The 13,325-nt window shown below is 39.5% G+C and overlaps 1 protein-coding gene across 1 annotated transcript in view; it reads right to left on the bottom strand.

Moving 5' to 3' along the window:
• Positions 1-13,325, bottom strand: part of LOC149311680 (1-phosphatidylinositol 4,5-bisphosphate phosphodiesterase zeta-1-like) — a 54,654-nt gene extending 41,329 nt beyond the window's left edge. Inside the window, exons 1-3 of the mRNA XM_089526597.1 lie at positions 13,315-13,325; positions 10,801-10,924; positions 9,456-9,687 (exon numbers count right to left, since the gene is read on the bottom strand). Coding sequence (XP_089382723.1) covers positions 9,456-9,687; positions 10,801-10,924; positions 13,315-13,325 — 367 coding nt within the window. The remainder of the gene's footprint in view (positions 1-9,455; positions 9,688-10,800; positions 10,925-13,314) is intronic.

The raw sequence follows: 13,325 nt of genomic DNA, 5'->3' as shown, positions 1-13,325 counted from the left end.
CAAGCCCCAATATAATGGTGGCACTTAGTCTGGACCCCCTCCCCCCTTCCTAAAATCCTGGCTAAGTCCCTGCTTGAACCCACCCCTTGATCTGGCTTTGTGTGTATTTTATTCTCTGTTTTAATTTTCATAAGCTTTATTGAGTCCCAGTTTTGGGGATTTGTGGTATATATATGCATAAACTATGTCTCTTTTTGTGATTGCGCTGTTGTGCTGTAGCAATTTCAGTTTACATGTTTTGTCAGTTTATTTGGAATTCGTTCATGCGGGAAGGTTTCACAGACTGGCTATAAGAAATGCCATGATAAGGTGGCTCCAGTAATACATTGGAATTTATGCAAAAATATGATTTGCCATCTGCAAAGAACAAGTAGGAACATAAGCCTGAAAAAATAGTTGGAAATGTTGAAGTAAAATTTTTATGAGACTCTGTGATTTCAAACTGATAAACAATTGGAATTTAATGTATCAGACATAACTGTGGTTGAGAAGAAAAAAGTTTGGATTATAAATGTGGCACTTCTGGGGGACAGCAGAATTGGAGACAAAGAGAGAGAAAAGATTTTAAAGTATTGAAACCTACTAATGTGTTATTGTTATTATTGCTATTGCTTTACAGTGTGAACACGCTCCAAAAACTTTAAACAAATGAATAAAACCACATAGAAACACAGTAAAATAAAGTATGTTAGAACCCAACTCCCAGTGTTTTGGATCCACCTTGCTCCTGGCTATTTAAAACTGCTATAGAACTGTATTGTGTGCATCAAGGATCAGACATGTGGGGCCCTCCACATGTGGATAGATTGTAATTCACAGTATCTCTTACCATTCTCTAGTCTACTGTTGATAAGAAGTGCAGTTCAAAATGTTATGAAGGGCTCAAGACTCCCTTCTCTTGGGACTTCATAAAAAAAACTTCAGTCTTGCTGAATTTATGTTATTTAAATGAACAGAAACATACTGGATTGGGTTGTTTGCTTTTTTTCTTATCCTACATCTCTTGAACAGTGTGAGGAGGGATATTGATGGTCCTGCATTCCAGTTGTAGAGGATGTGGGAGTGGAGACGAGAGCATGATTTTACCACCACCCACCCACCGTATCTGTCTATGCATAAGCAACTGAAACAATTACATATTTTCCTAGTAATCCTCACTCACTTCTCTTGCTTTATTCTGTAAACTGTGTGGAGCCTGGATCTGTCCTCTCATTCTCTTAAAATGCAATGTACACTGATGGAAGGAGGGAGGGAAAAGAAGAGAAAAATGGAAAGGGGCGGAAGAAAAAGAAGACTTTGTTCTTGAAGGACAATTTCAAGTTTGCTCAGCATGGAAGATAATAAAAGTTGCACCGCTTTTATGACAAGCAGTAGTAAACACTATGGCCCTTTATTACCCTACATGCTGAGAAATCTTGAAAACATCAGTGCAGCTCACCAGAAGGTATCCAATATTACAAAGGCCCAAAAGATATTCTTTTAAAGGAAAGAAAAAAGACTTTCCAAGTCAGTCTCATTAGGCTTTTTGAACATTTAAGGTCAGCAACCTATGAATTCCACATAGGCTTCTTTGCACTTTAGAGACATTCTTACCCTTTGGTGTGTTGCAGTTATCCAGCTGATCTGGAGATAGGAGAAATAACTACCTTTTTAATATAAGGTGAAAAGTAGCTGTCTCTTAAACCCTGAGGTAATAATGATTCTGACCTCTGAACCTGCACTATCACTCATGCAACCTTCCTGCACATGGATGATTCTTCTTGCTAAAAAGAAACAGTTAATATTGTGCTAGTATGATATAGATGGGACATTACACCAAATACTTCTGCTTCCCTTTTTAGGAACGTTATTGTTTTTCCCTTTATTAAATTAGATCAGTAATATTACCAGCCAGTCATATTGGTAAATAACATTCCTTCCCTACCTGCTTTAGAGGAGGAGAACATAATCGTGCACTTGAACCCCACAGAGTGGTTTAGACCTTACATATTTTGACAGAAACATCAAATGTGCCAAGTGAACAAAGTTTTAAGCTCAGAGTCTGTGATGGTGTACAAGCCTCTTACAGCCCAATTCTACATTTAGTGGAAATTATTCCCTGTAAATAGGCATACAATTGAAACCTAAGGAAACTCCAACATATACTCAATTTACCATAAACTTTGTTATATTCAGTGAGATTAATTGCTGAATAAAACTACTAAGGATAGTGCTGTATGCGATTTCTGGAAATAGCCCCTGTTGAACATCATAGGATGGGTTTCAAAGTAATTACTGTATATATTCATGTGTTAGTCTAGAAATTTTGGTCAAAAAATTTGACCCCAAAAATCTAAGTCAACTTATCCATGGGTCAATATAAGTACTATACTTTAATTCTTATTTTAAAAAGGAACCATCCCCGGTGAAAGGTAATCTGTCCTGGAAGCATTGACTCTCTAGTTTCTCATCCATCCAGCATTTAGGGTGAACACAAAAGTTGTGCCTATTAGAATTTTGTAAGTTCTTCGGCATAGTTTTCCTTTGTTTCATCCTTTAGCTCTTGGTTATTTAACAAATAGTGTAAAAGCTCCATCTCATCCTTTAGCTCCTTTGTTACATGCCTCTAAATTTTGCCCTGGATTCATCCATGGGTCATATCCAAATCCATAAATGTTGGCCTCAAAACCTGCTCTTGACTTATACATAAGCTTAACGTATAGTCAAGTATATACAATATGTTTAGGATTGTGCTGTCAATCTTATTTTAGGCTGAAGTCAAATACCTCTGGACTGGACAGTCCAAACCCTCTGGTATATAGGGCTGGTACACTCTGGCAACAAAACGTCGGCCCTCTTTGCTACGCAGCATTGCCACAGCAACCAAACCATGGGACAAAGCTGCACAGCAAAAAAGAATCCGCCTAGAGTGGCTTCTTTTTTGTGCCATCCTAAGGGCTGCAATGCAGTCCTATGGTGCTGCTTCCTGTAAGAGATGTGTGGGCACTCAGATGCCCACACGTCATCTACATGCCTGTGTGGGCAGTGCCACTCAATAATGCCACCACCTGCACGTCATAGGGCTCAGGAACCTGTAGTTGGTGTGCACTCCCAAGCCCTACTATCGCCGCTAGGACACCGCAGTGTGTCCCACGCCATAGTAAGACTTACATTATGGCAGCCAGATTGATCACAGGAACTTCTAGGAATGACCATATAACACCGGTCTTGAAGTCCCTGCACTGGCTGCCTATTAGTTTCTGGGCAAAGTACAAGGTGTTGGTGATTACCTTTAAAGCCCTACATGACATGGGCCCCCAGAGTACTTGAGGGAATGCCTTCTTCCCTATTGTCCACCCCGCACACTAAGGTCCTCTGGAAGAAATCTACTACAGCCAAAAAAATCTAGGTTAACATCAGTTTCCCAGAGGACCTTCTCTACTACTGCTCCTAAACTATGGAACGACCTGTCAGAGGAGATCCGTCACATTTCCACTCTGACAGCTTTTAAGAAAGCACTCAAGACGGATCTCTTCCGGCAGGCCTTTCCAACTTAGTTACCCTCCCCAGATACAGAGATATTGTCCCCTCATTTGTCTATTCTTCCCCACCTATGTTTCTGCCTTTTTTAAAATGCTTTTAATGTTTTTTATACTATTATTGTTTAATTCTGTTTTAGTACTGGGTATGGGGGAGCAGTAGGTCTAGGGTTTGATTTTTAACTCTATTGTAATTGATGTATTTTATTGTTGTAACCCACCCGGATTCTTCGTGATTGGGCGGGCTATAAATAAATCTTTATTATTATTATTATAGACTAAACATGGTATATTGGGTGAATATGTCTGACAGGAATCAGCATTCTATAGAAATGGGACTGCTGTTTGGGGGCAGGGGAGCTAATAACATCTATTTTCTTGCAAATGACTATATGTATTTAATAGTATTTAATACTTACATAGAGTCAGTCCTCTGTATCCACAGATTCTTTATCCATGAAATCAAGCATCCACAGAGTGAAAATGTTTGAATATATATATAAAGTCCAAAAAGCAAACCTTGATTTGTATAAGGGGCACCATTTTACTATGCCATTGTATATAATGGGACTTGAGCATCCATGGATTTTGGTATCCTTGGAGGTCCTGGAACCAAGTGGATACCAAGGGCCTACTGTATCCAGAAAGCTAGTATGGTGTAATGGTTTGAGAGTCAGACTATGACTCTGGAGAACAAGATTCAGTTCCCTGCTCAACCAAGGAAACCCTGACCTTGGGTGTGGCAGACACACTCTGCCCCAGAAAACCCCATGATAGGTCCCTCTTAGGGTCGCCATAAATTAGAAACCACTTGAAGGCACAAAACATTATGTATCCAGTGTTAGACACTGATGAAAAATTCATTACTGCTAACTATTAGACATCAGATCCCCTGAGCAGTAAAGGTGAGTATAAAACAATCCAACACAGGCTGAGTCCCTATTCCCTTCTCTCCGTTTTTGACCCACTAGGAACACACCCAGCTTGTCTGGATTAGGCATCAATTTGTTCGTCTTCATCCAGTCCACAGTTAGTTGCAGACTGCAGTTACAGACCAGTGAGTAACATCAAATGTAATTGCAATATACTCCATAATCATTGGGAGAGTATTTATTTTAGCAGCTGTACATCATCTGTACACTGTGATTGCTGCCTGCTACCTGGAGCACTACCCAAAGTGTAAATGCAAGGGAGGAAAAATAGCAATCCTCTAAGTTATAGGATGCAATGTATAACTCTAAAATTTCTGGTGTAGCTCTAAACTTGGCAATGGCCCATTACAAATGGGCACCCTAGTACACGATGAGCGCATACTAGGGTTAGAAAGGGGCATCCTTTCCAGATGTCCCCAACCCTAATACGCGCTCTGCGCATAGAAAATGGTGGCGCCCTATACAAACGGGGAGCAACATCTTGATGTAGCAGACGCACTGCGTCCACACATCACACGGCACATATGACGCTGCGAGTGCGCCATTGGCGCCTTGTGGTGTCATAGCCACGACGGAAAGAGAAGCGCCAAGCTTCTTTTTAGCTGTGCCGGGAAGCCTCGCGGTTTGGCCGCTGGGGCTTCTCGGCGCAGCTAATGACAGCGCAGGCAGAGCACCACTTTTCGACGCTCTGTAACATGCCTTTAAACACTTTGTATTAGGTGGTCTGAGTCCCCACAATATACTAGTGGTGTCACTACAACTCTGGAGACCAAGGTTTGATTCCTTGCTTGGCCATGGAAACCTTGGGTGAGTCATACACCCTCAGCCCTAGAAAACCCTGTGATAGGTTTGCCTTTGGGTCACTGTAAGTCAAAAAATGACTTCAAGACACATAAGAACAACAATAAGGTTAACTAATTTTATGATATACAGTGGAACCTCGGGATACGAAATACCCGGGTTACGAATTTTTCGGGACCCGAAAAAAACCCATAGGAAATTATTGATCCGGGTTACGAAAGTTTTTTCGGGTCCCGAAAAAACTTTTGGTGCTTTTCGGCGCGATTTTACACCAAATCGCGGCTTTTCCCCATTAGCGGCTATGGGGATTCGGCTTGCGAAAGCCGTTCGGGTTACGAAAGCGGCCGCGGAACGAATTAATTTCGTAACCCGAGGCTCCACTGTATATCTCAAATAACATTGAGCTATGAAAGTAGCAAGTACTTGGCCTTTGGTTTTTTTTTTTTAACTGACTGGATTGTGGTGGTATAATATTTAATTCATACAGAAAGCTGCTCATTTGAGTAGCAGACAGTTTGTGAATTGAAAGCTGGAAAGCTGGTCACTGAGCCAGTGGGGACTACAGCTCTGGAGACCAGGGCTTGAATCCCTGCTTCAGCCTAAAATCCCAGAATGACCCTGGTTAGGTCACATCCTCTCAGCCTCAGATGATAGCAATGGCAAGCCCCTTCTGAAGAAACCTCCCAAGAAAACGGCTATAATTGGTTTGCCTTAGGGCCACCACAAGTCACAAATAACTTGAAGGCACACAACAACAACAACAACAGCAACAACAACACTAAAGTATAGTCAGAGCTAACTATGTGAGAAAACAGATTTTATCACAAACCATCTGGTTGCAAAGCTGTTCCTGTGACAATCTATAGTACATCTGAAATTTACCTCTCACATCCGAAACTAAGAACTTTGCTCAGTGTTAAGACAACAAAACAACATAGAGAGGATTGGAACTGTTTTATCCCTTTGGGAAGGGAAATGTGAGAAAATTGCAAGAATACGTTTCAAATAATAAATTGCACTGTAGGTATAAGAAATAAATTCGAATAAGACTAGGTGAAGTAAGATATATTAACAATGATTTGAAGATGTAGATTACCAGATCACTCATCATAAGATAATGGAAAGGGGCAGAGGTATTGAATTGGAGATAAGAAATAAGTTTACAGAAGAACCAAAGAAGATTAAAGGAACAACCTATTTTTGATGGAAAAGGAGAGTCATTAGTTTATATTCTATGTGGTATATGTACAAATGTATTTTCCCCTTTTTTCTGGTTATAATGGATGTTGTGTTTTGAATATTTGGTATTTGCTTTTTAAAAACATTTTATGTAGTAATAAAACTATTGTTAAAAAAAGAAAGTCACATCCCAGTGTTATCACAATGGTCGGAAACCAAACACTTACAGCAATCTGGGCCACAATTTGAAAATCATGTTGTCCTTCAGTTTTCTTTCCTACTTTGCCTTACTGTTTTCTTTCAAGTTAGCTCTTGAATTGAGAAACCATGACTGAGCATGGAGATCTCTAATATAACACTCAGTGTAACAAGAAAAATTGGGCAGAGAAAACAGGGTAGCAATAATTTAAAAACATAAAGACAGAATTTAAAAGCAACCACCACCACCACCACCACCACCAGGCCCATTATAACAGAAAGAAATAAAGAAATTTGCTAATTTAGAAGAGAATAGAAATAAAACATAATTAAGATATTTTGTACACTGTAACTTGTGTAAGGAACAGGATAATTCAGAATGAAATAGGCACAACCTTTTAGTTACTAAATGTCTGATATTACAAGAACCTACAAAAAAGTATAGGGGATTCAGTGAGTTCAAGTCACAAAGTTCAGGGTGTCCATATTCAAAATAATGTTATTTGATGGTGATTTTAATTGATACCTATATATTTATATGTCACATGAAAAACCACATGGCATACCCTTTTAAAAGCAAAGACAACTGTGCTTTCCCATTATAAAAATCCCAGAATCCATATTAGGATAGTATCTTTATTAGACTAAAGCAAATGTCATAAAATAGTGGCCTATAATTCTCCAAAGCTCAAAGTCAAAGATACTCCATCCCAATTCTAATTATAGTGGGCTTCAGAGAAATACACCATGTTCTTACTACTCTTGAACAGTTTTGAGTTAAAGTAGTCCTGGAAGGTAGTGACGCTGTGCATGTGCTAAATCACAAGGCCGATAGAGTGTTTATTAGTGGTGCTGATGTATGATTAGTTTAAAAATGGAATTTCATGTCTCAAATTGGGAATGAGGAATAAGGCTTTTTTTTTAAAAAAGGAAAGGTTTTCTCAGAGTAGCACTCAGTGCAATATTTCTTAGGGCTGTTTTGCAAAAATAAACATGGCCACCATTTCTCAAAGTTTTTTGTGGGTTTTTCGGGCTATGTGTCCATGTTCTAGAAGAGTTTCTTCCTGACGTTTTGTCAGCCTTCTCTGAAGATGCCAGCCACAGATGCTGGTGAAACGTCAGGAAGTAACTCTTCTAGAACAGGGCCACATAGCCCAAAAAACCCACAAAAAAACTATGGATTCCGGCCATGAAAGCCTTTGATTTCTCAAAGTGCTGAAAAAACACAAATGTCATTCAAATGAATGAGGCTGCTACAAAAAAGTTATTGTTTATGGGAATATCAGAGCATTAAAACATTCTATCTTCATGTACAGTATGTTTTTTAAACAATGAGAATACCTTATTACGCTTTAACTAAACATCAGGATGAAAATGATGATCATTACTACATTTAACATACCCTTTCTTAGTTAAGACCTACATTGTACTTCATACAGGATAACAATGATACTCATTTTAATATATAGTACAATCCTCTACATGTTCACTCAGTGTTAAATCCCACTGAGTTCAACAGACTGGGATTAACAACTGCTGTTAATCAACATGTAGGTGCTTTGTCCTATTGCTTACAATGTTGTATAAATTCATTACTCCAGACAGTAACATTACAGTCAGCATTCAGCAGTTTTATACAGAAATACAGTCCAAATAAGATTGCCATCATTTATTATTATTTGAAACATACATGGTTGCATTTGTTATCTATGTTGAACATTTACTTACATGATCCATACAAATTATTATTTGGCCACACATTAGTTGTTTATACAATTTATAATTCATTTTCTGTATCATAATAGTGATAATATAATGTAAGCACAAACCAACAAATCCACATCTTAATACATTCAAAGAGAGAGCACATTTCCATCTTATCCAGTACAAATTGCAATAATCTTTCAACAAAGAAATATAAAATGTCTTTTCTTATTTATTTCTGTAGGCAGTGCATTCCTTTAATGTTAAAAATAACAATAATTTGACAAATGCACACAATTTGATTTTATACAGACATGCAGAGTAAATGCTACAGAGCAGGTGCTGCTTCAAAATTACAAAAATGTTTTACAATCTTTACATAGAGTAGCCACAACCCATAGAATCAAAGGCATAGCAAGTAGTGCTCATGAAGTCCGCACCAGTTTCATTTATGATGTAACCAATACAAAACAGCACAGGCCACTTAACTGGGGGTGAGAAGGGTCTACAAGACCAGCAACTGCTGCCCATTTTCCTCCCACCATAGGAGACCGACTGCAGAATAATAAAGTCTAATAAAGTTATCACTGCAATGCATTTTTATTATAGTGCTGATATTCTATTAGATGTGTTTACATGATAACAAGACATACAAATCTGGATACAGAACGCAAGGCATTTTTTTTAAAAAAAATATTTCTTTGCTTTCATCCTCGCTAGATCAAGTTGCTAACCAACTGCACATTTAGAAATTGAGAAAATTTATGCAGTCAGCTCTCCGTATCCACAGATTATTTATCCATGAATTCTATATTGCAGGGATATATATATATATATATATATATGAATTCCATTTATATAAGGGACCCCATTTTACTATGTTATTCTATTTAACAGGACTTGAGCACTTACAGATTTTGACGCTTGAACCAAATTCCACCAGATACTATGGGATCACTGTAATCGCGTTTTACACAGTATAGCATTTTTCTTTCAAATACCCATTATATTACCACAACCTATAGATTCAGAACTATTCACAATTCATTACTCATTATTTCGATGAAAATACAAAGCCATGGTACCAAATTAAATTACTTATACTCTTAAAGCATCAGTGTACCTTCTTCAATGGGTTCGTATCTATTAATGAGAGAAATAGCTCTTCGGTCATCGGCATTAAGTTCAAACTGTTCCTTTCTCAGAAAGTCAGCGAGATTTGCTGCTGTCAGAACTTTTTTGTTTGGTGCGTAGCTGCTGAAGAGTTCGCTAAGTTCAGGCCTGTGCAAAATCGTTCGGTAAATTGCCCTAAAATCTTCCATGGTGATGAATCCCGACTTCTGTTTGTCATTTTTCTAGATGGAAAGAAAGAATTTGCAATGAGTCTAGATAAAGGCTATATGATCATTTATAGTAACACTTCAACAGAGCTGCTCAGCAGCATAGCTTTCATTAAGAAATAAATTGCAAGCTGTTGTGACTGTGAGGTGCATGTGCATGTCCTGTTTGCAACTTTATTTGTTACAGTGTTTGACAAGTCAGATCTCTTTGTTGTGGAGCAGGATTTACTTGTTTCCAGTTATGGAGGCTCCCCTTAAGGGCCCTTGAGGTGTTGCCACAATTCACATTCCCAGATAGTGTTGGGAAACCACACAGAAGTTCCTGAAAAGGCAAGGGGACCAGATGTTCCCCTCTTTTCCAGGACATGTCCTACATTTCAACCTTCTGTCTAGGAGGAATTCCAAAATGTCCCCCATTTGGAGCATGACTAAGAAGCGCAATGCAAATGTTGAAAGGGGTTTCCCCACCTCCCTTAATTTCAGCACAACGGATCAATGAGAGGAATAATTTCACAGGAGATTCTGTCAAGTGTTTGTCGCTGGTAAAGTACAATTTTAAGCATTTGTCTTTCTCAGAGTTCTATAAGTATCTTGCAAGCCAACCAGGCGTTTTAATGAAGATGAGTTCATCAGAAAATTCAGCTTACATAATAAAATATACAAAATATAGCTGTACATAAACAATATGAAATGAATTTATATTTATATTAGGGTTTTTAGCTTTTATATGTTGTAATGTCCTGCATTTTTCTTGAATGTCCTACATTTAGAGGCCCCTTGTCCTCCGTTGTGGTAATCACATCTGGTCACCCTGTAAGAAGGGAAAACTAGACAGTAAAATGGTTGGCAAATGGGTCAGTCAATGATTTGGATCTGTGCCCCATGTGAAGGCAAAATTCCTAGGATCAAAAATTAAAGTTATGGCATCTGGAACCCATAAATGTGTGTTTTGTATTTTTGTCTTCCTCTTTTTTGCTTATGCATTTTTGCTCTGAGGGACAAGCCTCCACACTGAAAGAAATGAAAAGGATTATTCCAGAGGCCCTATATATTTGATATGCAATATATTTTATCTTGATTTCAAATCTACTCCATCTTTAGTAGGAATAAAAGTACTTTTTTCCTCACCTTAAACACTTTTTTCACATGAACGTAGTCGTAGCTGACTTCCATCTTATTGAACAGTTTCAAGGTCTTATCTATGTTAATCTTGCCATCCCTAAATTCATCAAAGATGATGTCCATGAACCACGTAAAGAAAAGCAAATTAAGGAAACTCTCAAGGCAGCGTGGCAGTTTTCTTCATTCAAAAAGTATTGGCCATAAAAGGTGATCTAATGACTGAAGGTGTTGTTTTTTTCATCGCAGCCATATTGTTTTGAAATCTTGTTAGAAACAAAAGTCTCTCTGTGGCTGCATCTGCACTGCAGAAATAACCCAGTTTGACCCCACTTTAACTGCTCTGGCTCAGTGCTATGGAATTCTGGGAACGGTAGTTCTGTGAGATATTTAGCCTTCTCTGTCGGATAGCTCTGGTGCCACAACAAACTACAATTCCCAGCATCCGATAGCATTGAGCCATAGCAGTTAAAGTAGTGTCAAACTGGATTGTTTTTGCAGATGCAGCCCATAGAGACAGTGCAAAAGAAATTATTTTTTCACATGGAGAAATGAGTGCTGTTTTATTATTTTTTCTCCCAGTATGATCATTTCTAGATGCAATAGCAGTTGTCCTGCATTTAAACAAAATTGGAAGTACACTAGAAGAACTGTTCCCTGGACTGAAAAGGGCACATTTCTTTAGATTTGGATAATTTCCTTTTTTTGCAAAAGAAGGAAAATTGCCATGGAAGCAAGGTGATGACAGAAACTGATAAGGTTCTTCATTTCATATTGCCTTTTTGCTCCTTATATACCTACATAAGCTTTTCTAATTATCGCAGACAGAATTAAGTTGTGTTCTACGGGTTCAAGATGGAGGGGAGGCAGAAATGATGATGGGCAGCTACATTTTGACAATGGCCTTCCTTTCTGTTGTTGTTGTTGTGTGCCTTCAAATCCTTTCCAACTTATGATGATCCTAACGCGAACCTATCATGGGGTTTTCTTGGCAAGATTTGTTCAGAGGTTTGCCATTGCCTTCTCCTGGGGCTGAGAGAGTGTGATTTGCCCAAGTTCACCTAGTGGGTTTCATGGCTGAGTTGGGAATCAAACTCTGGTCTCCAGAGTTATATCCAACATTCAAACTACTATGATACACTGGCACATGGCCAAATAAACTGCCAGTCTCCTTCAGTGGTGGTGATGGGGGGGGATGAGTCCCATTCTCTAAGCTTTAAACCCAAAGTATGTTTTTTTTAGGGGGTGAGAGGTAAGCTTACTTCTACCCCTCAAAGGGCTACTTCTAACCGGCTACCTCTAAGGTTACCTGTTAAAAATAAAGACTGCTTCTACACAGCAGGAATAATCCATTTTTCATACTACTTTAACTGCCATGGCTCATTGTTATGGGATCCTGCGAATTATACTTTGTTGTGGCAACAGAGCTCTCTGACTGAGAAAGCTAAAGGTCCCACTATACCACTGAGCCCTGGCAGTTAAATAGGCATCAAACTGGATTATTTCTGCAGTGTGGATGCAGCCCAATGGGACTTTTACACTGATTGACTTTTGTTTTTTAAAATGAAGAATTGCATTTTGCTCTTGATACACCTCTAGGACACACAGGAAGCAAGAGACCATTCTTGGGTGTGGATACTGATGCCCAGGGAGCCAGGTTGGCATAGTGGTTTGAGTACTGGACTCTGGAGAGTAGGGTTCGAATCCTGGCTCAGCCACGTAAACTCATTGAGTAGGTTACACACTCTCAGCCTCTCAGAGCAATGGCAATGGCAATGGCCTTCTGAAGAAACCTTGCTGAGAAAACCCCATGAAATGACTTGAAGGCCCACAACAACAGTGATGCTCATCCTCCTGTCCAGGATTTGAATCTGGTGAGGAAATGCCACCCCTTCTCCTCCTGCAACCCATTTAAAAAGGGACCTTTTGGGCAGGGATGGGAATGGGTTGCGGGGGGGGGGGGGGGGAGTCATGCCACTGATTTTTAACTGTTTTGGGCAGGGGTGGGTGGGGGATTGTGGGCTCCATTTTTAACAGGTGTTTTTCCCCCCAAGGAATGGGAGGTGGCTGGGGGTCATGAAACCCATTTTTAACAAGGTCTTTTGGCCAGGGATTGGGGGTGGGATCATGCAACCTATTTTTACCAGGATCTTTTAGGAAGGGATGGGGGTGAGTTGGGGGGTCATATAACCCCTTTTTAATAAAACCTTTTAGCCTGGGATGGGGGTGGGTTGGATGATCATGCAACCCATTTTTAGCAGGATGCTTTGGGCAGGGATGGGGGTGGGTCGGTGGGGGTCATCATGTAACCTTTTTAGCTGGTTCTTATTTATTTATTTTTTTGGCAGGGATGGGGCTTCATGTCTAAGACATTTTTATGAGGGTCCTTGGGCATGGATGGGGGTGGGATCAGAAGAGGATGCTTTGGGCAGGGACGGGGGTGGGTTGGAGGGTCTTTTGGGCAGGGATGCATGAAAGGGGTGTGTGGGTATAGGTCCCCCCTTCCTTTGGGGGAAAGGATATTTATTCTCCAT

This window comes from Sceloporus occidentalis, unplaced genomic scaffold (assembly GCF_023333645.1).
Source record: "Sceloporus occidentalis isolate IW3139 unplaced genomic scaffold, rSceOcc1.0.p SCAF_5, whole genome shotgun sequence".
NCBI classification, from domain to species: Eukaryota; Metazoa; Chordata; class Lepidosauria; order Squamata; family Phrynosomatidae; genus Sceloporus; species Sceloporus occidentalis.
The sequence above is the reverse complement of the archived record's forward strand: the minus strand, read 5'-3'. Positions and strand labels throughout refer to the sequence as shown.